The 27,993-nt window shown below is 45.2% G+C and overlaps 2 protein-coding genes across 2 annotated transcripts; one reads left to right on the top strand and one right to left on the bottom strand.

Moving 5' to 3' along the window:
• Positions 1–280: 280 nt before the first annotated feature.
• On the bottom strand, positions 281–23,544 carry WNT5B (Wnt family member 5B). Its single transcript, XM_054577071.1, has 4 exons — positions 23,453–23,544; positions 22,052–22,299; positions 17,172–17,464; positions 281–847 (listed from the first exon to the last, which is right to left on the bottom strand). The coding sequence occupies exons 1-4, from the start codon at positions 23,527–23,529 to the stop codon at positions 389–391; spliced, it is 1,077 nt and encodes a 358-aa protein (XP_054433046.1). The 5' UTR covers positions 23,530–23,544; the 3' UTR covers positions 281–388.
• On the top strand, positions 1,538–2,094 carry LOC129073425 (40S ribosomal protein S24-like). The gene has a single exon (XM_054577072.1). The coding sequence runs from the start codon at positions 1,600–1,602 to the stop codon at positions 1,996–1,998; it is 399 nt and encodes a 132-aa protein (XP_054433047.1). The 5' UTR covers positions 1,538–1,599; the 3' UTR covers positions 1,999–2,094.
• Positions 23,545–27,993: the final 4,449 nt, after the last annotated feature.

Below are 27,993 nucleotides of genomic sequence, written 5' to 3'. Positions count from 1 at the left end.
GGCCCAAAGGCCGAGGTCACGGTCTAGTCGTCTACCTAACAAAGACTCTCAGACTTCCAGACAAAATCGTCTTCTCCATCTAACCTCCACCTCTCTCCTGAAGGGATAATGGATAGACAGCAAATATTCCCAAGTCCCTACATCCTGAGAGTGGCCACTGGAGAAAGGGAAGAAAGACCTTTGTCCTACCCACTGAGAGTTGAGAACCAGCAAAGTCCAGTCCTCAAAGATCTTTAGTGTCTCTTAAATAAGCTTTTCCTTTCCATTTTCTTCATTTAATTATCATCCATCTATTCATTTATACAAATATAAAATATATTTATATAGATTTATATAATATAATCTTCTGTGAGGCAGAGTGGAGAGGAAGCCAGGGGCATGGCCCCGGCTATTTGCAGACGTGCTGGTCGACAACCTCCGTGCACTTCCTGCACTTGACGAAGCAGCACCAGTGGAACTTGCAGTGGCAGCGCTCCACCTGGACGCTCTTGAACTGGTCATAGCCACGGCCGCAGCACATGAGCTCGCAGCCATCCATGCCCTCCGAGGTCTTGTTGCAGAGGCGGCCCTGGGTGCCCAGGGAGCCTGTGGTCTCGTTGCGCAGGCAGTAGTCAGGGCTGGGGTCCACGTACACCAGGTCCTCGGGGGTGGGCTGGTTGAAGCGGCTGTTGACCAGCTCCAGCTTGCCCTTGCGGGTGATGCGCATGGCGGCGGCGCTGTCATACTTCTCCTTCAGCTGGTCCCCTACCTTGCGGAACTCAGCCAGCTGGAGCCAGCAGGTCTTGAGGCTGCAGGACCCAGAGACGCCGTGGCATTTGCAGGCTACATCTGCCATCTTATACACAGCCTGGGGGAGGAGAAAGAAGGAAATAAGAAGGAGAGCCCCTGATGGAATATGTCAAGACGGTGGCTAGAGGACCACAAGCCAAGTATAGAAGAGGGATGATCAGGGAGGAGGAGGAGTTTTTCAATTAAAACAAAGATCTTTCCAGGATTTGCAGTTGCTCAGACTCACAGCAAACAGGGGAGCCCTAGGAAGACACACGCTGGCAAGGCATCCAGTAGTCTGACTCACCATGAGGGTGACACAGGGTGCTTGCATGTCCTATTTTACTCACTTCTTATTGCTTGAAATTTGTCACAATAAATTTCTATCTTGATCAAAAAAAAAAAACAAAACCCCAAATAAAAACTAACAAAATGCATCCAGCTTTCATATGATGTGGAGCACCAGGCAGAAAACAGAATCCAGTCAAGTTATAATCCTGTAACAGAAACTGCTGGAAGGGCACTGGCTAGCCAAAGCTCTCCCAACCCTTCCACATGCCCGAAGAATTTAATGGTCATTTAACTTAAGTAAATAAATAAATATTTAAAAATAAGAATAATAAAGAATCCAATGGTCATTAATGCTACAGAGTCATCAGGAGCCTCACCATAGGCCACATCGTCTCTGACTCCCCTGGGAGAGGAGGTGGCAGTGGAGGGAAAGGAGCATGGCCCGTGCAGGAGAACAGCAAGGTGCTGGGTCTGCCTATAGGGGCAATGCATTAGAAATCGAATCTAGCTTCCCTTGCTGCTTGAAGATCGGTAGCCATCATGAATGACACAGTGACTATCCGGACCAGGAAGTTCATGACCAACAGACTACTTCAACGGAAACAAATGGTCATTGATGTTCTTTACCCTGGCAAGGCAACAATACCCAAGACAGAAATTCGGGAAAAACTAGCCAAAATGTATAAGACCACACCAGATGTCATCTTTGTATTTGGATTCAGAACCCATTTTGGTGGTGGCAAGACAACTGGCTTTGGCATGATTTATGATTCCTTGGATTATGCAAAGAAAAATGAACCCAAGCACAGACTCGCAATGCATGGCCTATATGAGAAGAAGAAGACCTCAAGAAAACGGAGAACGGAACGCAAGAACAGAATGAAGAAAGTCAGGGGGACTGCAAAGGCCAATGTTGGTGCTGGCAAAAAGAAGGAGTAAGGATTCTTCAGTGACTTATCTGTGGTGATAATGCAGATTTTTCATGAGAGGATTAATAAACTAAGAATTTTTATGTGAAAAAAAAAAAAAAAGAAATCGAATCTACCCTGGAAGCCACTGAACCACAAACAATGTAGAGTGGATTTGAAGTTGGGTTATCCAAATCAAAATCTAACAGGTCACTGAGGCTCTCTGGAACTTCAATATGTTTTCCATTATGAAATAGTGGGAATAATTCCATATCAGAAAAAAGATGAGAAAGAGTGCACAATAGTAATATGATGATGTACCTGCAGTGATATCTGCATAGTGCTGAATAAAGACACAATCTGGGGCATCTTAAAAAGAAATATGAGAAAAACCCTTGAGAAATGAGTCCCTGCTCAATTGGCAACAGTAACTGTAGCATAGGGAGTTGTTCTGTGATGGGCTTGCACTTTTACCCTGCCATCTGCACCCTGGGCCTGCTACTGGAGTGATTTGACATGATGCATCAGTATGCTTTCATTGGAAAGCACTTTGTAAACCGCTTGTGATCTATTCTTTTTTTTTTTTTTTTAAGATTTTATTTATTTTTATAGAGAGGGTAAGGGAGGGAGTAAAAGGGGGAGAGAAACATCAATGTGTAAGAGGTGCGTCAATTGGTTGCCTCTTGCACACCCCCAACTGGGGACCTGGCCCGCAACCCAGGCATGCGCCCTGACTGGGAATCAAACTGGCAACCTTTAGGTTTACAGGCTGGTACTCAGTCAACTGAGCCACACCAGCCAGGGCAGGAAATAAATTTTAGTAAAACAAATCCAAGAGGAACAGTGTCAATGATCCTATTTAGACATTCATTACATCCTTCCTCTAGGAAGGAAGACATTGTAGAAACATAGTACTTGTATTTTAAAATATTTCACTATTGATAATATATGTTTCTCCTGTAGGAGAAGGGGGAGGGGGATATCCCAATTTTTGGCCCTTTCTGACTTATCTAAGAAAAAGAAGATCAGAAGTATGAACAGTAAAATGACAACAAACCCACAACTATCAACAACTGAACCTAGAAACAATGACAAACTAAACAAACAACTAAAACAGGAACAAAATCACAGAAATGGAGATCACATGGAAGATTATCAGTGGGGAGGGGGAGGGGGAGGGGAGAGAATGGGGGGAAAGGTACAGGGAATAAGAAGCATAAATGGTAGGTACAAAATAAACAGGGGGAGGTTAAGGATAGTATAGGAAATGGAGAAGCCAAAGAACTTATATGTACGACCCACGGACATGAACTAAGGGTCGGGGGGAATGCTGGTAGGGGGATGCAGGGCAGAGGGGAATAAAGGGGAGAAAAAAATGGGACAACTGTAATAGCATAATAAATAAAATATACTTTTTAAAAAAATAATTTTTGGCCCTTTCTGATAACTGAAAAAGCAGTACAATGTTTTTAAAAATGTTTTAAATTCTACATCTTGCCCCTGGCAAAGCCCTCTCTAAGTCCTCTTCACTTCTACCTAACGGTGTGATTTAGCTTGGTAACTGACAGGAATGTCACAGGATTAGGCATCTTAAAAAAAAAAAAAAAGATTTTATTTATTTATTTTTAAAGAGAGGGGAAGGGAGGTAGAAAAAGGGAGAGAACATCGATGTGAGAGAAACATTGATTGGTTGCCTCTTGCATGTGCCCAGCTCAGGACTAAACCCACAACCCAGGCATGCGCCCTGACTGGGAATTGACTGGTGACATTTCACTTTGCAGAACCATGCTCAACCAACTGACTAGGGCAGATTAGGCCGTTTTTAACTGGAAAATGCTTGGAAGCCTTTGAGTGACCAGGTAGTATCAATCCACTGCCCTTGCTGTCCATATCTAAAATTGAGTTACTAGAGACTCTTAAAGGCCAAGAGAAATTTCTTGTAAAATACATTCAAGATTTACACTGTGGTCAAGATGTCAAATCCTAGATATTCAGTTAAAAAAAAAATCTGTTCGTAAAATACCTGGTCAGGGAATTTTCCATCCCTGCTACCATTTAGTTTTTTCTGTGGAACTTTTTGTGTAGGTGTGAGGAGGTGACAGGTGAATATCTCTAGCCTCAGAAATGACTGATGGCTGAGGCCTGTTCCTTGGGAACAGTGTAAAAAACAGAGGGACAAGAATTCCCAACCCAGGGGATCCAAGATGGTGGTGGAATAGGTGGATGTACACTCACCTCCTCCTGGGATCAAACTGGAATTACAATTAAAATATAGAGCAAGCAAACTGAATAACCAACTGAAGACTAGCTGAAGAGGGGTCTTATAACCAAGGATTGACAGAAGAAGTCACAGGGAAACTGGTAGGAAGGATGGAGACACACAAAGGGCTGGCCTCGCTCTTGTAAGTGGCAGCTGAGTTTCTGGGAGGATATCTCAGCTGTGGGGGTTCCACCTGAGAAGTGTGGGGTCGCAGCTCCAAGCTGAGCTCTCCAGCCCAGAGCACCAGAGCTGGGAAGAGGCACCCACATAACATGTGGCTGTAAAAATCTGTCTGCCAGGAAGAGACAGGAGCCTACTAGAGACACAGGTACATTTTGAAAGGGCCAACACACAAAATCTCATTTGCAGCCACTCACCCTGGGCTCTGGTAGAGGGAGTTCAGAGCAGTCTACAGTCCTGTGAGGAGATACTGGGGTTTGTGGTTCTGGGGAGAGAGCTGAAGGGACAGCTACCAGAATTCCTATGCTGAGTCCCTCACTCACACTGTAGTCACTATCTTTCTTGTGTGGCGCACTCCTCTTCCTGTAGAATGAGCTTGGAGGAAAGCAATAGCTCCACCATATGGACTCCCTCTCACTGCATCCTGTGGAGCTTGCACCATGCTGAGGAGTCAGTAGCCAGGGCTGGGATGTAGAGGTCTGGGCAGACTCAGAGGGTATAAGTGACTAAGTTGGTGGCTTTGAAGTAGGGACCATTCCCACCATTTTCTCATGAACTGACCAGTGCTTCTTCCTCACGAATATCTGATTGCCCCTCTCTCCAGGCTCCCAGTGGCCCAAATCTCCCAGCTGCTGCCAGTTCCACCCTGCCAAGATCTGAGCACAATCTGGAACTGACTGAGTTGTGCATCTCTGGGACAGGGGCCAATCCTGTTACATTTTCCCAAGTCTTACCAGCATCCCCCCAACCAGAGCTCCCCTAACCCCACCTTCCCAACTCTCAGCAACCATGCCCAGCTGAGACTGGACTCCTGGCAGGATCTGGGACAGACTGAGTTGTGGGGTTCTAGGCTGGCGGCTGTTTTCCCTTGTACACCTGACTGGTGCAGAGCCCTCCCTTCACATAGTCAAATCTTGGTCTGTTTGGGTCTGACAAACTCTGCTAGCCTCACCCTGATGACTCCTTAAAACCCTAACCAACCACAAAGGTGTGCAAGCACCTAGAAGGTAGCAGCTTAACTTAGTATACCTGGAGACATTGGCTCAGTGGCCTCAGACCTAGCATTGGCACTGAGTTTGAACCTGTATCAATCTGGTGAACACACTCGCCTCCTACCTGGTGACTCACTTAGAAACTACCTTGTGCAACTTGAGTACCACCAGAGGCTTTTTTGGTGACTGAGCCAAACAGGCAGCTGGCAGACAGGGGCAGGTGGAGGTGGAGCTCAGGGTGCCTTGGAACTTATCATGGCCTTCCCCTGGGCCCAGTGCTGGTAAAAACCAGACTTGGTGAGCAGCTTGGTCCTTACTGCACACATGCAGACCCAGCAGAGGCAGCGACAAACTGGACTGCTGTGTAGGACTCCAAGCCGGATGCCCAGAGCCAGCCACAGGCAGTATGTGATATAGGTTACACCAGAGTCCCTCCCAACAGGCCCCAGAACCAATATTCCCAGTGGCCAGCTTCAGACAATCTAAGAGCAGTATACAATAAGATTCACAAGTGGCACATCCAAAGGGAGATCTAGGCAGGCCCCAGATGTTAAGCACCTGCACAGCAGCTCATACAATATGGTCTGGGTTGATACTTATAGCCAGCTAGCCTGAGGGTATAACCCATGCACAAATGGGTCAATAGCAGTCAAAACCCAATTACAATAGGAGGGCCCACCTAATCCACACAAGGGTCATTCTTGGAGTATCCAGCTCAGGTGATCAAGTAGACTGCACCACTGGGTCCCACAGGACACCTACTACATAAGGTAACTCTACCAAGAATAGAAATCATAATAGATCTACCTAATACAGAGAAACAAATACAAGAGGCAACCAAACTTGGGAGATCAAAAAACATACCCCAAATGAAAGAACAGGAGAAATCTAAGGGGGAAAAAAAAAAAAAAACAGGAGAAGAAAAAGAACTAAATGAAATGGAGGCAAGCAATTCATCATATACACAGTTAAAAAAATGGTTATAAGGATGCTGAAGGTACTTAGTGAGAACTACAAAAGCATGAAAAAGGACATAGAAACCATGAAAAAGAACCAGTCAGAAATGAAGACTACAGTATCTGAAATGAAGAATACACTAAAGGAATAAAGAGTAGGTTGGATGAAGCAGAGGATTGATCAGATTTTTGGACTAGGTAGCAGAAAACACACAATCAGAACTGCAAAAAGAAAAAAAAATTAAAAACTGAGGATAGTTTAAGGGACCTTTGGGACAACACAAAGTGTAACAACATCTGCATCACTGATGTACCAGAACTAGAAGAGAGAGAGCTAAGGACTGAGAATGCATTTAAAGAAAAAAAAAAATGACAGAAAACTCCCTTGACATGGAGAAGGAGAAAGACATACAAGTCCAGGAAGTTCACAGGTCCCAAACAAGATAAACCCAAAAAGGCCCATACCACAACACATCAAAATTAAAAATGCAAATGTTAAAGACAAAGAAAGGATCTTAAAAGCAGCAAAAGAAAGACAGTTACATACAAGGGAGCTCCTATAATGAGCTATTTCTCAACAGAAACATTTCAGGCTGGAAAGGACTGGAATGAAATATTCAAAGTGATGAAAAGCAGGACCTACAACTAACACTGCTTTACCCAGCAAGGCTATCATTTAAAATTGACGGAGAAATAAAGAGCTCCCCAGACAAGAAAAAGCTAAAGGATTTTGTTGCCACAAAATCAGTATTATAAAAAATGTTATAGGGTCATAATGGTGGCAAAGGTAAACACAGCTTAACTCTTCACAAAACCATATGGAAATTACAACAAAAACTTCTGGCCAAGATGGAGGCATATGTAGATACACTTTGCCTCCTCACACAACCAAAAGAAAGACAACAACAAATTTAAAAAGAAAAACAATCAGAACTGCCATAAAATTGAACTGTATGGAAGTCTGACAACTGAGGAGTTAAAGAAGAAACATTCATCCAGACTGGTAGGAGGGGCAGAGACGGACAGCTGGGGAGTAGAGGACATTTAGTGAGGCAGCGGCTGGAGGACCAGGCACACGAAGTGGCTGGCAGACCAGCAGTCCAACATTTGTGTGTGGATAAACCAGGAGAAACAGCTGAAGAACGAGACAGACAAGTGCAGTCCACGGTTCAAGTACAGGAAAAGAAAATCTCAAAACCTCTGGAGGTAAAAACCTGTGGGGGATGCGGTAGCAGGAGAAACTCCCAGCCTCACAGGAGAGTTTGTTGGAGAGACTCACAGGGTCCTAGAATGTACACAAACCCACCTACCCAGGAATCAGCACTAGAAGGACACAATTTGCTTGTGGGTAGAGTGGAGAAGTGACTGAAAGCTGGCAGAGAGCCAAGTGTGTGGCATTGTTTCCTCTCAGACCCCTCCCCTATATACAGCATCACAACACAATGACCTGGGTTGCCCTGCCCTGGCGAATACCTAAGGCTCCACACCCCAATGTAACAGGCACACCAAGACAAAGAAATACAGCCCAAATGAAAGAACAGATCAAAGCTCCAAGAATAGAACTAAGTGATGAAGAGTTAGCCAATGTATCAGATGCACAGTTCAAAACACTGGTAATCAGGACACTCACTGAATTGGTTGAGTATGGTCACAAAATGGAGGAAAAAGTGAAGGCTATGCAAAGTGAAGTAAAGGAAAATATACTGGGAACCAACATGAAAGAGAAAGAAAACGGGACTCAAATCAATGATTTGGAGCAGAAGGAAGAGATAAACATTCAACCAGAACAGAATAAAGAAACAAGAATTCAAAAAAAGGAAGATAGGAACATCCAAGACAACTTTAAACATCCCAACATCCAAATCATAGGGGTGCCGGAAGGAGAAGAGGAAGAGCAAGACATTGAAAACTTATTTGAAAAAGTAATGGAGAACGTCCCCAATCTGGCCAAGGAAATAGACTTTCAGGAGATCCAGGAAGCTCAGAGAGTCCCAAAGAAGTTGGACCCAAGGAAGCACACACCAAGGCACATCATAATTACATTACCCAAGAGTAAAGATAAGGAATCTAAAAAGCAGCAAGAGAAAAGGAGACAGTTACCTACAAAGGAGATAAGACTATCACATGATTTCTCAAAAGAAACCTTGCAGGCAAAAGGGGCTGGAAAGGAGTATTCAAAGTCATGAAAGGCAAGGACCTACACCCAAGATTCCTCTATCCAGCAAAGCTATCATTTAGAGGGGAAGGGCAGGTAAAGTGCTTCCCAGATAAGGTCACGTTAAAGGAATTCATCATCACCAAGCCCTTATTATATGAAATGTTAAAGGGACTTATCTAGGAAAAAGATAAAAAACTATGAACAGTAAAAAGACAACAAAATCACAATTATCAACAACTGAACCTAAAAAAACCCCAAAACATAAACAAACTAAGCAAACAACTAGAGCAGGAACAGAATTACAGAAATGGAGATCAGAGGGGAGGGAAAGGAGGGAGAATGGGGGAAAAGGTACAGGGAATAAGAAGCATAAATAGTAGGTATAACATAGACAGGGGAGATTAAGAATATAGTATAGGCAACGGAGAAGTCAAAGAACTTATATGTGCAACCCATGGACATGAACTAAAGAGCAGGGGAGTGCTGGTGGGATGAGGAGTGCAGGGCGGAAAGGGATAACAGAGAGAAAAAAATAGGACAGCTGTAATAGCATAATCAATAAAATAGATTAAAAAAATAAAAACAAAATTACAACTAAACTATAGAACAACCATCATTCAGAACTGTCAGAAATCGAGCTGAATGGATATTCTACAACTACAGAATTAAAGAAGAAACCACATCGAGACTAGTAGGAGGAGTGGAGATGCAGAATGGGCTGGTCCCACACCCACATGTAGCAAACAAAAATCAGGAGGGATATTTCAGGAGTGAGGAATCCCAGCCACACACTAGGCCCGCCAGCCCAGGGTTCCAGCGCAAGGAAGGTAAACCCATAACTTCTGGCTGTAAAAACCAGCATGTGTTTAGGCTGTGGAAGACAAGAAACTGCTGGAATCCCAGGCAGTTCCTCTTAAAGGACCCACGCACAGACATATTTGGACTCACTCCCTCTGAGCTCCAGTACTGGGGCAGAAGATTGAAAAGCTTCAGAGACATACAGGAAAGAACTGAATTGTTAGGCATCAGGGCGACAGCTGTGCGGGGGGGGGACAGTTTTCTCCCAGACAAAAGGCCATTGTTCATTTTCTGAGCCCTCACCCCATAGAGCCAGCAGCCAGGCACCATATCTGAGACTCTATCAACCTGTGCCCACCCTAGTGGTTCACTGAGGCCCTGCCCCACCTGACTTTGAAGCCCACCCAAGCTGTTTCCAGTGGCTTTTCATGTGAATGGCTTGTCTTGGCCCAAGCTTCAGATTTACCTAAATTCTCTAAAACAAGCAGCATTTGGCTTCAGCAAGCCCTGTACCTCTCGCTAAGTTGCTCCAAGCTCAGCACTAGTAGCAGCCGGCCTTGGTTCACAGCTTGGTCTCTCCAGGGCACCTCCAAGCCTAAAACAAGTAGCAGCCCCCTGCAGGTCACTTTGTACTTAATGCTCTGTGACTCTGGTCAGAGCATAGGTGGTGACTGCCCTTGGATGTGCCAATAGCAATCAAAGCTCAACTACAAGAGGAGAGTGTTAAGAGCCCACACAGTGGGTGCACCTTGAGTAGCCAGCTTGGGTAATAGAGGAGGCTGTGCCACTGGATCTACAGGATACCTACTACATTAAGCCATTCTATCAAACCTGATAGAATGGAGACATAGCAGCTCTACCTATACATAGAAACAAACACAGGGAGGTTGTCAAAATGAGCAGACAAGGAAACATGGCCCAAATGAAAACACAGAACAAAACATCGGAAAAAGAAATAAACAGAATGGAGAAAAGAAATCTCTCAGAGTTCAAAACACTGGTCATAAGGATGCTCAAGGAACTTAGTAAGGACCTCAACAGCATAAAAAAGATCCAGTCAGGAACAAAGGATATACTAACTGAAATAAAGAACGATTTACAGGGAAACAAAAGTAGAGTGGATGAAGCTAAGAATCAAATCACTGACTTGGAACATAATAAGCAAAAAACAACCAATCAGAACAGCAAATGACAAAAATCCTCCCCTCCCCAAAGAAAGAGGGTAGTTTAAGGAGCCTCTGGGACAACTTCAAGTGTTCTAACATTTACATCATAGAAATGCCAAAAGGAGAAGAGAAAGCACAAGAAATTGGAAAGCTATTTGAAAAAATGACAGATAACTTCCCTAACTTGTTGAAGGAAATAGACACACAAGTCCAGGAAGCACAGAGAGTTCCAAACAAGATGGATTCAAAAAGGCCTATTCCAAGACACATCATAATTAAAATGCCAAAGGTTAAAGATAAAGAGAATACTAAAAGCAGCAAGAGAAAAGCAGTTAGTTACCTACAAGGGAGTCCCGACACAACTGTGAGCTGACTTCTCAAAAGAAACTTTGCAGCCTAGAAGGGATTGACAAGAAATATTCAAAGTAATAATAAGCAAGTAACCTTCAACTAAGATTACTCTAACCAGCAAAGCTATTGTTTAGAATTGAAGAGCAGATAAAGAGTTTTCCAGACAAGAAAAAGCTAAAGGAGTTCATCATCACCAAACCAGTATTATATGAAATGTTAAAGGGTCTTCTTTAGGAGAAGATAAAAAATATGAATAACAAAATGACGATGAATACATATCTATCAACAATTGAATCTAAAAAACAAAATAAACAAGAAGAACAGAAACAGAATGACAGAGAGAACATTTGGAAGGTTGCCAGATGGGAGGGGTGTTGGGGGGATGGTTGAAAAAGGTGAAGGGATTAAGAAGTACAAATTGGTAGTTACAGGATAGTCATGAGGATGTAAAGTGCAGCATAGGGAATAGTACTCTATTCCAAAGAACATATATGCAAATAAACAATCTAACTTTACACTTAAAGGAACTAGAAAAAGAACAACAAACAAAGCCTAAAGTTAATAGAAGAAAGGAAATAATAAAGATCAGAGCAGAAATAAACAAAATGGAATCTAAAAAAATATAAAAGATCAATGAAACCAAGACCTGGTTCTTTGAAAAGATAAACAAGATAGACAATGCTTTAACCAGACTCATCAAGAAAAAAAGACAGTGACCCAAATAAATAAAATAAGAATGAAAGAGAAGTAACAACTGACATCAAAGAAATACAAAGGATTGTAAGAAAATATTACAAACAACTATAGGTCAACAAATTAAATAAACTAGATGAAATGGGTAAATTCTTAGAAATATACATTCTTCCAGAAGTCAATCAGGAAGAATAAAAAAAAATCTAATAGACAGATTACAACTAATAAAATTGAAGCAGTAATCAAAAAACTCCTAACAAACAAAAGTCCTGGACAGAATGGCTTCACAGGTAAATTTTACCAAACATTCAAAGAACTAACACCTCTTTTTCTCAAGCCATTCAAAAAACTCAAGAGGAGGAAAGATTCCCAAGCTCATTTTATGAGGCCAGCATTATTCTAACTCTAAAACCAGATAAAGACACTACAAAGAAAGAAAGTTATAGGCCAATACCCTTGATAAACATAGATTCTAAAATCTTCAACAAAATATTAACAAACCGAATCTAGCAATACATTAAAAAGGTCACACAACACAATCAAGTGGGATTTATTCTAGGGATGCAAAGTTGGTACAATATCCACAAATCAACAAATGTGATATACCATATAAACAAAATGAAGAGATAAAATTATGAGTATATCAGCCGTGGCTGGTGTGACTTGGTTGGAGCATCGTACTGCAAATGGAAAGGCTGCTGGTTTGGTTCCTGGTCAGGGCACATACCTAGGTTGTGCATTTGGTCCCCAGTTGGGGCACATGAGAGGCAATTGATCAATGTTTCTCTCTCACATTGATGCTTCTCTCCCTCTCTCTATCTCCTTCCCTTCCCCTATCTCTAAAATCAGTAAGCATGTCTTCAGGTGAGGATTAAAAAGTTATGATCATATCAATAGATGCAGAAAAAGCATTTGATAAAATCCAGCACTCATTTATGATAAAAAAAACAACAACAAAACTCTCAGCAAAGTGGGAATAGAGAGAACAAAGCTTAACGTAATAAATGCCATTATGAGAAATCTTCAGCCAACATCATACAAATGGGCGAAAACTAAGAGTTTCCCTTAAGCTTAGGAACAGGCCAGGATGTCCACTTTCACCACTCTTATTCAACACAGTACCAGAAGTCCTAGCCATAGCAATCAGATGAGAAGAAGAAATAAAAGGCAGCCAAATTGAAAAGAAAGAAGTAAAACTGTCATTATTTGCAGATGACATGATACAGTATATACAGAATCCTAAAGATTCCACCAAAAAACTACTAGAACTAATCATGGAATTCAATAAAGTAGCAGGATACAAAATAAATACCTAGAAATCAGTTGTATTTATGTACACCAATAATAACTACCAGAAAGGGAAGCTAAGAAAACAATCCCATTTATAATTGCATCAAAAAATATCTAGGAATAAATTTAACCAAGAATGTAAAAGACTTGTTCTCAGAAAATTATAAGACATTGAAGAAAGAACTTGAAGAAGATACAAATAAGTGGGAGCATATACCATGTTCATGGATAGGAAGAATTTACATCATTAAAATGTCCATACTACCCAAAGCAATCTATAGATTCAATGCAATTTTTATCAAGATACCAATGACGTATTTCACATAACTAGAACAAATAATCCAAAAATTTATATGGAACCAAAAAAGATTCTGAATAGCCACAGCAATCTTGAGAAGGAAAAACAAAATTGGAGGAATCATGCTACCTGGTATCAAACTATACTACAGGGTCATAGTAATCAAAACAGAATGATCCCAGCATAAAAACAGACATACAGATCAATAGAACAGAATAGAGAGCCCAGAAATAAACCCATGCCTATATGGTCAATATTTGACACAGGAGGCAAAAGCATACAATGGGGTAAAGATAGTCTATTTAATTAATAGTGTTGGGAAAATTAAACTGATATGGGTGAAAAAAATGAAATTAGGCCATCTCCTTACACAAGAAAAACTTAAATGGATTAAAGACAAATGTTATACTCAAAACCATAAAAATCCTAGAAAAAAACAGGCAGTAAAATTGTGGACATTTCTCACCGCAATATTTTTTCTGATATATCTCCTCAGGTGAGGGAAACAGAAGAAAAAACAATGGGACCATCAATAAAATGAAAAGACAATTGTGGACATTTCTCATTGCAATATTTTTTCTGATATATCTCCTCAGCTAAGAGAAACAAAAGAAAAAACAATGGGACCATCAATAAAATGAAAAGATAATGGAAGAACATATTCACCAAAGATACACCTGATAAGAGCTTAATATCCAGAATTTATAAAGAACTTACAAAACCCAACACCAAAAAAAGCAAACAATCTGATTTAAAAAAATGGGCCAGGGACCTGAATAGATACTTCTCCAAAGAGGACATACAGATGGTCAATAGATGTATGAAAAGATTATCAATGTCACTAATTATCAGAAAAATGCAAATTACAACCACAGTGAGATACCACCTCACACTTGTCAGAATGGCTATCAACAAACAACAAGTGCTGGCCAGGATGTAGAGAAAAGAAAACGCTTGTGCACTGTTGGTGGGAATGCAGACTGGTGCAGCCACTGTGGAAAGCATATGGAGTTACTTCAAAAAATTAAAAATGGAACTGCTTTATGACCCAGCAATTCCACTTCTAGGAATATACCAGAGAAACACAAAACACTAATTCAAAAAAATATATGCACCCCCATGTTCATTGCAGCATTATTCATAATCTCCAAGATACGGAAGCAGCGCAGGTGTCCGTCAGTAAATGAGTGGATCAAAAAGCTGTGGCACATTTATAAAATGGAATGCTACTCAGCTCTAAAATGTATGCAATCTTACCCTTTGTGACAGCATGGATGGACCTGGAGAACATAATGCAAGGTGAAATAAGCCAGTCAGAGAAAGAGAGGTACCATCTGAGTTCACTCACATGTTGAATCTAATGAACAAAATAAACTGACAAAAAAAATAGAAATAGGCTCATAGATAGAGAACAGACTGACAGCAGGGAGGAGGGTTGCGGGGCTGGGTGAATATAGTGAAGGGAGGGAAAGAAGGGAGGGAGGGAGGGAGGGGGCAAAAAGGAAAGATAGAAGGAAGGAGGGAGGGAGGAAGAGAACTCATAGACACAGACAGCAGTGTGGTGACTGACTACCAGAGAGAAAGGCGGGTGGGAGGGGTAGAAGAGGGTATGGAGGGATAAATGGTGATGGAAGGAGACTGGACTAGGCGTGGTGAACACACAGTACGATATACAGATGATGTATTACAGAGTTGTAAACCTGGAACCTATATAATCTTATTATCCAATGTTACTCCAAAAAATTCAATTAAAAAGAAAAAGAATTCCCAACAGGGAGCAGACAGAGGCAAAGGGAGAGAGATGAAGGACCACAGAAGAGGTGCGGAACTGGAGGAGAGGAGCCAAAGACAGGGAGACAGACAGGGGAAGGAGTGTAAGTGACAGCGGATGCCAGATGTGGCAGATGGAAAGGAAGGGGCTGCCAAGATAAGGGCCCAGTACAAACAAACAAACAATTAAGGGCAATAAACTGAGGAGCCTGCCAAAGTGGGGTCAAGACTGTGACTGAAATGGGGCCCAGATTAGGATGATGCCTAGTCACCTCCACATCTGTCACAATGCCCCAGAGACAGCTCAGAACAGCTCAGAGACAGGAAACAGCCCTCCATGAATTTGACCTCTGGCTAGGAGGCAATATGGGAATATTCGTCTAAATATGCACATGCACGCACCCATGTAAAACGCAGGGAGAATTGCTGCAAAGAAGCATACATGGTGGTCCCTGTCCTCCGAAACCTGCAGCGCCTGAGATGAGGTAGAATACGCTATACCTCAGGAAAATTATAAATGCTCTACTGCAGTTCGGAGCAGAGGCTACTACTATGGGGGATGGGAAAGATTTGAAAGAGTGGATGGTATTACACTGGGATCTTGAAAAATGGATACAACTTTGGCATTCAGAAGATAAAGTGAAGATCTTAACGTTTTTCATCACTCTCTCTCCAGGTGCTGTTAAACACCCAAAGGCTGCCCAAGGGACTGCTAAACAGAAAGGAAGTCCAGGAGATTGAGGCAGCCCCACAGAAGCCCTAAGAGTGGACAGTTGCCTAGGAGAGTTCTAGTCTCTCTGCCCCAGTTGATACCATAACACGCATAGTTCAGAGCATCGACCACTATCTCTCACACCATCACAGATCGATCTCACCTACCATATACCCGTATGTGGCCAAAAAAAAAAACTGGCCTCAGGATAGGTGACAGATAATGAAGGCAATGGGCAAGTGCCCAATTCTAATTTCTACTTCATGCCACACTATTGGTGATGCTACATTGACACAAGTGTACCATGCTCTACCAAGCCAGTGTCACAAGATCCATGTGAAACACATTTCCAATCCCATTTGTTTGCTATATACTCCTATGAAACCTGACTTATTTTTAAATTGATATACAAACACATTTTTAGACATATATTCATATTCCATTACCAAATCACCAATGAACCAACATTAAATGTCTGGATTTATTTCTCCTCAAGAAAACTCTGCTCTCATTTTTTTAATTAGTTTGTCTCTGCTCTCACCGAAGTACATGGCCTGGGCCCCCAATCCAGCTGATTTGGCACAGACCTGAATGTGAACAACACCCCCAAAAAGCAGTCTGAGAGAGGTCTGTGGTCCCCTGACCCTTTGTCAGGAGAGTGTCCCACCACTCAGCACTCAGACCTCAGACCGCCCTACAGGGAGACCTGAACGCAGGTCCACACGCCCCACCCCCACTGGCTATACTGAGCGAGTCTCCCACTGTCCTTGGGCAGAGGCCTCGCAGGGCAGCAAAGGAAAGAGGAGTCCGCAGCATGTGCCCAGAGGCGGGGTCTTCATGAACAAGGAGCAGGCAGAGCAGGAATGTGCTCCCCAGGACACCATGAAGGGAACCTAACGCTGGCGCCTAGGTATGCTCGGCACATGCAGTGAAGTAAGCTCACCTCAAAAGCTCCAGTTTAGTTTCTGTGGAAAATGAGGCTCAGAGGTCATCATACCTTACAGGTGATCAGTGAGACTGTCTACTTGAGCCTTCAAAGAATGGTTTGTCCTTCACACTTCCGCTTATGTTTATAACTCCTAACACACAAGTGTGTTTGTCATTACACCTAAATGAGCACTTGGAATGGGTTTCTGGACTGTGAAACAGCAGCTCTTAGATCAGCCCTGCTTCAGCCTGAGCCTTTAAGAAATCATAAACCCTCGGCTAATTCTAACCGCCTAAACTTCCAATCATTGTATCTGTTCAAATTACAAAGGATGGGTAGTCAAGACATGAAATCCACTCCTTATGTTTGAAACTCTGATCATAAGCCTGCAACTAAGCTGTATAGGGGACAGATGACCTGCAGAGAAATTAATAAGGTTAAAAAAATGACAAGTGCATGTGTCTGTTGGGAAATGGACCCTTTTGAAAGGGATTAGTTCAATAATGTGGGCATCTAGGTCAACAGTTGTAGGTAAAAATCTCCCTAAGCAGGCCCACCTCTTCCATGGCCGGGTCTCGGCTCAGAGCTCAGCCCAGGGACAGCCCAGTTCTTCTGCGGTGTGTGGGGAGAGGTGGGGGTGGGGCCAGCTCACCCTTCGACCCGCTTCATTGTTCTGCAGGTTCATGAGCACCCGGCCCTGCTCCTCCGATCCCTTGGCAAAGTTCTTCTCCCGCTCCCGAGCGTCCACAAACTCCTTAGCAAACCGGTAGCCGTACTCCACGTTGTCCCCACAGCCGCCCCACAGCCAGTCACGGGGCAGGTCCTTGGGCCGGGCTGTCCTGCTGCAGCCACATGTGGAGAGCTCACCCTCTCGGCAGGCCCGGCTGATGGCATTCACCACCCCGGCGGCACTCACGGCATAGGTGAAGGCCGTCTCGCGGCTCCCTGCAAGACAAGGCAAGACTAGTGGTGAAGGTCTCCTCTCAAGTGGAGGCCTTCCTTCCCTCTGCTTCCTCCAGACGCATGCTGCCGTAGCCTCAGCCATAACACTCGCAGGAGGGGAACGAGGGTCAGGAGGAGCACCTTTCACTTCCCATGGCTCCAGTGATTCGAAACTTCTTTTGATGACGAGCTGAAATTTGCCTCCTCTGCCCTAAAGACGTACCAAATACAGGGACTCCCTCCAGCCCTGGCTTAGACTAACATCCATTCCAGAGACATTTACATGACTGCTCGATTCCTAGGAGGCAGACCTAAAGGCAGGGGAGAGTGGACACTAAGGAATCTAGAAAACACGTGAAACCAACAAAATGAGACTGACTAGAAATGTGGGACCAAGAACAGGACGCTATCTTCTCAAACATCTCTCCCTCACAGATGTCAATTTTGCACCACTCCATGAACCCCACATCTGTATTTTTATTCCTGCCATTATCTAGCTAGATAGTGGCAGAGACCAGGAGTAGGAAGTGAACTACAGTTACAACATTCGGAATCAACCAGGCTGTCTTCCTGTCTTTCATAGAGTCCACACTGCCTCTCGACTCCACAGCATTGGGAACCGCATCTCTGGGACACTCAGCAGGGTCTCTCCAAATATCTACATCATTTCTAGCATTTCCTCTATTGCTGTGGAGGAGCCACTTCAAAACTCACATGAGGTATGCTCTAGTTCAATAAAAAGGTTTATAAAAAATAATACTAAGCCGCTGGGGAAATGCAAATCAAAATCAAAATGAGACGCCACTTTACATGCATGCGTATGCCTATCATCAAAAAGAAAACTACTAATAAGTTGAGGAGGATACAGAAAAACCAGAACCCTCATGTACTGCTGGTAGGAATGTTCAACGGTGCAGCTGCTTTGGGAACAGTCTGGCAGCTCCTCAAAAGGTCAGACACAGAATTACCACATGACCCTGCAATTCCACTCCTAAAAATATATCCAAGATAAATGAAAACATTTGTCCACACAAAAACTTATATGTGAATATTCCTTGTGGCATTATTTGTAATAGCCAAAAAGTAGAAACAACTCACATTGTCCATCAGCAGCTGACTAGGTAAACAAAAGGCGGCGTTATCAATACAATGGGATATTATTCAACCATAAAAAGTAATAAAGTACATATACATGCTACAACATGGATGAACCTTGAAATTATTATGCTAAGTGCTTCAACTTGGCATTTTGTATCTATATTGAACCTGATAGAAAATGATCCTGTTTACATGAAAAACATGTTCAGAATATGCAAATGCATAAAGACACATCACTGGTTACCTAGGGTTTGTGGAGGAAGGGGAATGAATGGAGAGCGACCGCTAATAGATATGCAATTTCTTTACAGGCTTTTGGAATTAGATAGCAGTGCTAGTTGCAGGATCTTGTGAATATACACCAAACTGTACACGACTAAATAGTGAGTTGTATGGTACATGAATTATATTTCAATAAAGCTGTTATAAGAAACAATAAGTAATACTCCTACGGACTCAGGTATTGAAGGGAGTGGTTCTTGGCAGGAAACTGGGAGTCAGCACTGAGCTCAGAAGAGACGCCCCACAATTCTGTCTCGGCAGGTGGCGAGGGAAGCGGTCCGCAATCATTAATAGGCCTGGAGTGATCTCACACCTTAGCCTACTTTTTGATTACCTATCTAGTCATGACAGAGTAAAGTTTGCAGCCAGGCCACAATGGGAAATCAGTTTTTCTGAGTTAACCAGGGGTCAGCTTCTGGTCCGCTGTGGACTGGGAGCAGCCCAAGAAAAACCCAGATGGTACAGAAGTCGCACTCATAATTCAGCCGTCAGGCTTAACATTTGGGTCAGTGCTGAACCACCGCCAGAGACCAGGGTGTCTATCTGGTCTAGGCGAGGCAGACGATGAGTGTGAGCTCCCAAGACAGTCAGCTGGTTAAGAGGCTCTTGGGGAGGAGGGAGTCTTGCCTGAGAAATCTTCCTGAAATGGGGCCTCGGCCCCCTGACCTGGCATCCTGGGGCAGGAAGGCCTCTCTGAAGCCACAGCCAAGAGCCACATTCCATCCACTGCGAGCACTCCTTTTACAACATTCCTCGGGGAGGTGGGTTGGGTTCTCAAGGCAACCCATTCCATCTTTTTTTAATGACTCTAATCACCAGAACATTCTCGTATTAAGCTGAAATAGGCCTCCCTATAACTTCTGCCTGCTGGAAATACACTATCTAATCCCTTTTCCATATGATAGCCTTTCAGTATTTGAAAACAACTAATATGCCTTTCATGTGTTCTTTTTCCAAGCTACATATGTCTGATTTCTTCTTCCTTTCTTTAGCAAACATGTTTTTCAGAACGGAATCACCCCTCTCAGAACTGCCTTTTAAAATAGCGCACTTACAGCTGAGTATATCGCAGACATTATGTGCTGTGATGGTCCTTGCCTATCAGCTTGGTTTGGGATCCGTCCCCGAGTGAATTAGCTGCCTCTTGCGGTCCTCCTGCCTCTCTGGGCCAGACACTCCATTAGGTCCTGAGTGCAGGGGGCTCTGCCTTCACGGGCTGCATTTGGGCACGTACGGGCTGCCAGTGCTACTCTCGGCCGGCAGGAGATAACCTGGGGCCTCAGAATGGACCGGCAATGCGCAGCGGGGGGAAGAGTCTCCATATGTGAAACAATTCAAAGTGGAAACTCAAACCACCTCAAGGAAAAAGGCTAGTAAACCAGCAGCGACTGGAGCTACTAGAGAGACCTTACTCTAGTAGGACAACAGGAAACAGCAGGGCAGTATCATGCCCTCCCCGTCCCAGCTACCAGGAGGGTGCCTCCATGCTCCTCTGGGTGGAGACTGGGGGAAGTACCAGTGGCTCCCTCTGAGCTGCTCAGCTGCTCTTTGGTGGTGGACCTTTGTAGCCACTTCCAAGAAGGAAGGAATCTTTTGGAAGTCGCACGGAAGATAGCAGTGAGAGGACTCACCGGGAGCTATCTGGGCTCAGGGGGAGGAATGGAGGACAGCTTCCCAGGTAGCATAAGCCTGCAGGGAAGCTACAAAAAGGAACAGTGAAAATGAGACAAAAAGGAGGGCTCCGTTTGTAACAGAATAGGGTACAGAATAGAGTCTGCTTTCGCAAGTCCTTCTACCATGCAAAGCTGTACCCAGCGGAGTTTCTATTCCTGACAACGCTTTTCTTTCTAAAGTAAAGCCGCATTCACTGGCCTTCACTCAAACAAAATAACACATGGAAAGGATCTAGCCAACATCGGCCATACATTAGGTTACTCCCTTAAAGTGACTAGGGGGTGCCTCTCTCTACACCTGGGCCATCCGTGTGTCCTCACTGGAAACCAGGGGCAGAGGGTGCTGCTGACCTAGACTTTTACCAGGAAGAAGGGACAGATACTAGGTATATTTGAGAAGAATTGATAAGTTATCATCAAATCCCATTTAACCCTCAAGTCTATTTGTCTGGGAAAGTTGCCCAGTAAGACTGTCATGGGAACACATGAGCATTCCTTTTTTAGATCTTGATTGACACTGAAGGAAGAAAGAATGAGATTCGAAGTGTGCTTTCCCCTGATCCTTACTTCGCAATACAGGGCAGGCGAGCCAGGGGAAAGAGGTCAGGAGAGGGAGGGAACCTTCCAAGTACCCACGATAGAGGGGAACGGGATCTCAAGTCTTAACTCCCCTGCTGCTAAAATCATCCTTGGGGAAAATCGCTGCCTTGGGTAACTCCAGAACGTCTTTTGAGGGGAAGCCGTTGTGAGGGAATGTGTGACAGGGACTTCAGGGCTCTGACACCTTCCTTTTATGGCCCTGGGGATAAGACCCAGTAGAATAGGGCCGGATTTCTCAATTTCTTGCCAGAAAGAAGAGAATTACATTTCAAAAGGACCTAAAACAATTAGACCCCAGATCACACCTCCATCTAAGCAGCAGAGCAGCCAAAGAATCCTAGACCAGGAGTGGGACAGGGGATAGAACAGGAATCTGGGAAGAGGTGGCCCTCTCTCTTTCGTCCTCAGTCTGGCCCCTTCCCCCACTTTCACACACACCCCCTTTCAAATGAAAAAGCCAGGCCTTGGTCTGGGTTAGGTTAATGACAACTATCACCAATTTGGCCCAAAGTTCCTCTCTCTCTCAGGGTCCAAGTGGAAGAGGCAAAAAGCCTGCAGACACCCAGGCAAGGCTCTCCAAGGAGGACCTGGTGCTGAGCGAAACAAAGGGCCCCGGGCGGTGGGCGGGTTTCCTCCTTCACTAACTCCGCTCAGAGGGTCCAGGCCCTTCCCAGGGTGAGTCGCTCAGGCTGCCCCAGACAGGGTTAGGCAGGAAGCAGAGGGCTAGCTGAGCCCTGCGCTGTGCGGCTCACACGTCAGCTGAGGCTCTGCTGCCTGTGCACCTCCCTTCCCTCCTTGAAGGCCAATTCCAAGCCCTGAGAGAACCCACCTGGACACTCAGGTGGGCTCTCTCTGCCCCCGTCCAGAGAGAACATGCTTGCACCCAGGCCAGGTGAGCACAGCTCCTTCAGCCAAGCCATGCCTGGTGGCCGCTTACCTATCTGCATGACCCTCCCAAAGACAGACGTGTCGTCCACCGTGCTGCAGTTCCATCGCCTCTGCCGGAACTGGTACTGGCACTCCTTGATGCCCATCTTGGCTCCCTCCCCTATGTAGACCATGTGCTCCTGGTACAACTGGCACAGCTTTCTCTGGCCAGGGGAGAGCCCGGGAAGCTGGCTGCACAGAGGCTGGGCACCGATGATGAACATCTCAGGTCTCTGCACCGGGTTCATAGCTAATGACCTACAGCAGCGATTCAGAAAAGGGAAAGGAGTGAGCGCATGCCTGTGTGCAGCAGCAAGTCATTCATTTAACACATTTACTGAGTGCTTTCTGTGAATAAGGCCCTGCACTAAGGGCTTGGAAAAGGAAATTGGGGAAACTGAGGCACCGACATAGGTGACATGGGAGATGTCAGCTGCCTGAGACAGACTTGAGCTTCAAGATCCAGAGCGATCAGAGAGGGACAGCTCTTACAGCTGGGGAGAAGCTGGTCCTTAAACGGTGCGGGGCAGGAGGAGGACACGCCAGACAGGGCGGGCTGTGCACTTGGGCAGAGGGTGGAAGGGACCGAGCCTCAACAGGAGAGCACGTGGCTTAATCACGGAGTGGGAGTGACTCGTTCCCTTTGGCCCAAGTGCAGAATATGTGATGGAAAGCAATAAATTCCCTTCAATAGAACTTCCCCTTATGCCTCTAAAGTCAAATCCAGTTTACATACATCGTACTATATTCTAAATGTTTTCTCTTCCGTATCTGACCCACAACCCCCCTAACCCACCCTTCAACAGTTCAAGGGCGCTCTCCCTTTTGCTCATCATCCACCAGATAGAATAAAGTGTTAAGTTAGATGAGAAAGCTGTATGTTTGCCATCTGAGTAAAAATGTGATCAGGGCACAGAGCAGGTGGTGAGTGCCTACCATTTCCATGTTGACTTGGCAATGACAATAGTCTCAGAAACAAAAAGAACCACACACGGTCCTGCAAATCCCTCATCTGGTCTTCAGACTTATAAAGTGGGAACGCTACTCTCCTTAGCCCCATCAGCAAAAACAAAAACAAAACAAAACAAAACAAAAAACAATAGTCTTACCCATCTAATAGCAACAAAAGAGATATTTCTAACCACCCACGGGGATGGAGGAAGAGCCAGGACAAGGGGAATGCAGACAGCATCAGAGAAAAAGACAAATGAACTGATCCTTTATCCTGTGGAACGTTTACCGCTAGGGGCATGAGAGAGGAAACGGACCGTCCTAGTTTTCCTGGGATAACAGAGGTACTTAGGATTCCTATGAATAAAGGAATGATCACGTCCCACGGTGACCTTATCCACATTTCAATTACCAAAGGAGGCGTAGGTTGTAGAGTAGGACTTCAGCCCCTCTCACTCACCACCAGGAGCTGGCTTCGGCAGGAAGCTGAGCCCAGCTGGAGAGCAGCGCAGCGGCGAGCAGCAGCAGGCCGGGCATGGTCGGCCTCAGCCCTCCCCAGTGCCCTGGGAAGGCCCCAGGGACAGCCGGCTTCCAAAGCTGGGCTCCCTGAGAAAACAGAAATGGAGGGAGAATCAATGTGGAAATGCAACAGACCGGGGAGGTCCAGGAGAAAAGGGAGCGAGCTCTGGGATGGATAACATCACTTTCTGCTCTTGCAAGGAAACTCAGCCTCTTTCCAGCCTCCATCTCCTCATGCTCATCCTCTCCCCACAGAATGCCTCGATGTCTCTGACCCCAAACTGAAGCCCCTACTCGGGGCCTGATTCCAAAGGAAACAATGAGCTGAGAAACTAGAGGAGAGAAATGAAATCGTTTCAAGAACAGAGCATGCTCTATGCAGAATTTAGGAAGAGCTTTGGCTCTTGCAACGCACACCCGCCCTTCCTGAAGGGAGAACCATCCCGTCGCCATTCCCTTTACCTCGCACTCCAGCCACAGGTGGATCTCTCTGACCACCAGGCTCTCTTGCGGGGCTAAAAACACAGTTGGTGAGTTGGCTTGATCCACAGGCCAAACACGGGTCTTCCTTCTCAGTCCGTACGCTCTTACTCTAAACAAGTTTTCTAAATCCCAACCTTGTTCACCAGAAATAACAGGGAGAAGGTGAGGACTTTTCTCTTTCTCAAGGCAACTTCTCTGAGAAATGTAGAAGCCCACAGCAAACTGGGGCTCCTAAAGCTCTGGAGGCCGGGCGTGCCTTCCCGGGGGGCGCTCATCCCCTCCCTGGCACCGGGGTACCTCCAGCTCCTCATCTGCAACTCTTGCCTCAAACATCTGTGCTGAGGACTCCTCTTCCAGAACAATCCCTTCCTTCTCTCGTAGCAGGAGAGCCTCCCGCATCTTTGCCTCCAGCTGTTTCTAACTACCGCCTACGTCTACATCCCCAGTGAACACCTTTTCTGGAGCCCTTGAAAACAGAATATCCTGCTGCTGGATCCTGGAGCAAGTCTATAAAAACACGCCCCTCCGGCTCACCCTCACCTCGTCTCTCAGCTTCCATCAAGGGTGTGTGACCCCTCGGCCCCAGTGAGTCTTGTCCCAACAGCCCGTTACAACCTCCAACCTTACACAGGCAAACACACGCGCGCACAACGCCCCACCCCCATCTCACCACGCAGTTCTGGGGCGCCGGGCTCTCAGGCAGGGGGTGGCAGGTGCTTTGAGTCATCAGCCTGGCAGATATTTTTTGCCTTGGGGCCACCAAGAGAGGAAGGTGGCCTGAGCGGGATCCAGGGAAGCTGGGCCACAGCCTGTCCCCACCCCCTTTTGGTTTTTCTCCGAGAGGTCTTAGCTGGGGCGAGGCCATCAACAGGCAGGTGTGTGGGGTCGGCAGAGGGCAGATCAAAGAAGAAACTTGCTCCTTCCCCTTTGTCATGCAGAACCAGCTCGGAAATGATCCGGTCTCTAGCCCAGCGGACTAACAGCTCCCCACACTCTACTTCCCTAACAGACCTCCCCTCCTTTAAAGGATGCCCCCTCCCCCTCTAACCTCTACCCCCCATAAATCCTCCCCGTCCCTCAGGGCAGGAGGTCTGTGAATGCACCGACTGGAACCGAGAGAGATGGAGCAGAGATAGGGCTGGCACCAGAAGCTAATGGCTTTATGGAGGGGAGGGGGCCGGGTCCAAAGTAGGGAAGAGAGAGGAAAAGCTTCAAAGAGTTTCCTTGTCCAAACATCCTCAGCTCCACCTACCAGTCCTTCTTGGGGAAGCAGAGTCAGAGCTGCCTCTACTCCTGGTGGCCCTCCGCCCTCCCACCCGCACGGCCATCCCCCCCACCATGCCGCCTGCCAACGCCCTGCTCCCACCAACACTCATCCTCACACATTTCCATGCCAGGTAGCTGGTGACGCTTCTTATCCCCACTGGTTCCCCCTCACACCGGTGTCTGTCACTTTTGTCACACCCTCTCACCAGGCCTCTGAAATCTCTGGCTCTGCAAGCCCTGGGTGCAACAGAGGCCACGCTGGGGGCCACTGTTTCTGAGCCAAGGACAGGAGTCAGTGCCAGCTAACGGTCACTGTGTCTTTGACGCCACAGCGCCAGGCTTTCCCGCTAGCTGAGGCCGAGCTCCCCCAGAGCTGCTAATCCCGCCCCACTGTGCTTTATAGGCTGAGACAGGATCAATCCCTGCAGCCGTTCCCACCACTCTGTGCTTTCCATCAAACTCTCAGTTCATTAAAAAAGATATTTTTAAAACTTAAAAAAAAAAGACGGTAGCACGAGCAGTGGCTTCTTTCTCTGGCTTCCAGATGTGAGCCACCCCTCTGAGCGGTCCCAGAACCACCGCCCGCATTTACATTCTTTGGTTTCCTCATGCAGGACTTGGGGGAGAAAGGTGAATGCGGGTGATTGGTTTCATTGGTTAGTGTGGGCAGAATGGAAACTCCTCGCCTCAGCCGGACTGGGGAGGAAGGAAACTGTGTGGGTACTGATGGTTTGGTCCTAATGAGTAGGACACATCTGAAGCCCTGTTCGTGTGTCACTGGCGAGTTTTACAGCAGGTCTCAACCACGGCAGACTGTTCTTTGTGTAAGAAGAATGACCTAGTAATCACCCAAAAGGCAGGGAGTGGGATTTCTCTCTGCTGCCTAGGTAATAACTAGAGATTTGCCCCCAAAACTAAATGGCTTCCCTTTCCGATGAGAGCTGTCATTTCAGACACACCAAACACAGTTAAGTATGAGCAAGTCCAGGGTCTCTCGTTCTTGGTAGTGACTGGGAGGTTGCAGGGAGCGGGGGATGCTGCGTTCTCCACCAGGACCCGCCAGAGGGCCAGGAGGGGCTGGCCAGACGCATCTGCTCACTTCCTCGTTCGGTCATCCATTTGTTCAATAAATTCAGTAATCCCATGTGCATCAGGGGCCTCATACATCCCAGTTACTGCTGCTCTAAGTGCCAGGGACACGGCAATGAACAAAGAAACATAAAACTGATCCTTGCACGAGGCAGAGTATAGGGACGCTGACCTCCTACCGAGTTCAAAATTTTTGTGTAACTTGATGACTCATAGCCTGCTGTTAACCAGAGGTGTCACCAAGAACACAGCCAATTAACACACATATTTTATATGTCACATGTATTATATGCTGTATTCTTATGATAAAATAAAGAAAAGAAAATTTTATTAAAATCATAAGGAGGCCTGACCAGTGTGGCTCAGTTGGTCGGATGTCGTCCTGCAAAGCAAGAGGCTTCTGGTTCAATTCCTGGTCAGAGTACATGCCTGGGAGGCGGGCCAGGTCCCCAGTTGGGCGGTGTGCAAGAGGCAACCGATGGATGTTTCTCTCTTACATCGATGTTTCTCTCCCTCTCATTCTCCCCCTCTTCCCTTCTATTTAAATAAATAAATAAAATCTTTTTAAAAATCATGAGAAAATGCATTTACAGTATTTAATGAAAAAAATCTGTGTATAAGTGAACCTGTGCAGTTCAAACCCATACTGTTCAGGGGTCAACTGTACATAATATGTTAGGTCCAGTGAATATTATGAGAAAAAAATCAAGCAGGGACAGAGATCAAGAACAAGAACGAACTAAATGAACTAGCAAGCAAAACAGAAATAGACTCATAGATACAGAGAAGAGACTGATAGCTGTCAGAGGGGAGGGGGAATTGGGAGGCTGTGGAAAAGGTGAAGGGATTAAGCGAAAAACAAACAAACTCATAGACACAGACAACAGTATGGTGATTACAGAGAAAAAAGGAGTAGGAGAGGTAGAAGAGGCAAAAGGGGATAAATGGTGGTGAAAAGAGACTTGACTTTGGGTGGTGAACCCACAAATACAATACACAGATGATGTTCTATAGAACTGTACACCTGAAACCTATAAAATTTTATTAACTAATGTCACCCCCAATATTTCTTCTCCAGTGATCAAGAGTTTCCTAAAAACACAAACTTACTTGTTCTATTTTCCATCTATGTCCCATGTGTCTAGTTTAGTTATACTAGGCAGTAATAAATGGCTCTGGGTTGATAACCAGTGACAATACCTAATATCAGTGAACATTTATTGAGCACCTACCACATGCACTGAACCAAGTGCTTTACATCCACTTCCCTCATTTACTCTTCACCAAAATTCTATGTGGTATATGCTGTTATTATCCTCACTTTAAATATGGGGAAACTAAGGTGTAAAGACGTTAAGTAGCTTCCTCAGACAGCAACTGAATGGTAGACCCTGGCTTGGAATCCAGATCTCTCCGCTCTTCCCCAATACAGGTGACTGCATCACATATTTGGTCATTCCTGCTTGTCCCTGGAACATAACATGCTCTCTGCTTTGCTTTTCCTCTTTTTGCCATTGCCCTAATGCTAGGGCTGTGAATAGTAAGACAGTAAATCAGATAACAACATTCTGATTTATAGGAAGTAGCACAAAAAGTAATGTTTATTTTTAAAAAACCAGGCTGACTGTAAAGTCATTAGTATAA

The sequence above is a fragment of the Pteronotus mesoamericanus genome, unplaced genomic scaffold, assembly GCF_021234165.1.
Source record: "Pteronotus mesoamericanus isolate MK-2021 breed Mesoamerican mustached bat unplaced genomic scaffold, CSHL_Meso_final contig_41, whole genome shotgun sequence".
NCBI lineage: Eukaryota > Metazoa > Chordata > Mammalia > Chiroptera > Mormoopidae > Pteronotus > Pteronotus mesoamericanus.
This window is presented reverse-complemented; position numbering and strand designations above follow the sequence as displayed.

Excerpts from the sequence above, each read along its gene's own strand:
- WNT5B (XM_054577071.1), bottom strand. The coding sequence starts at position 23,529 with ATGCCCGGCCTGCTGCTGCTCGCCGCTGCGCTGCTCTCCAGCTGGGCT. Across the intron at positions 22,300-23,452 it reads GCCGAAGCCAGCTCCTGGTG|GTCATTAGCTATGAACCCGG; the intron begins GTGAGTGAGAGG and ends TCGCTGCTGTAG. Across the intron at positions 848-17,171 it reads ACAATGAAGCGGGTCGAAGG|GCTGTGTATAAGATGGCAGA; the intron begins GTGAGCTGGCCC and ends CTCCTCCCCCAG.
- LOC129073425 (XM_054577072.1), top strand. The coding sequence starts at position 1,600 with ATGAATGACACAGTGACTATCCGGACCAGGAAGTTCATGACCAACAGA.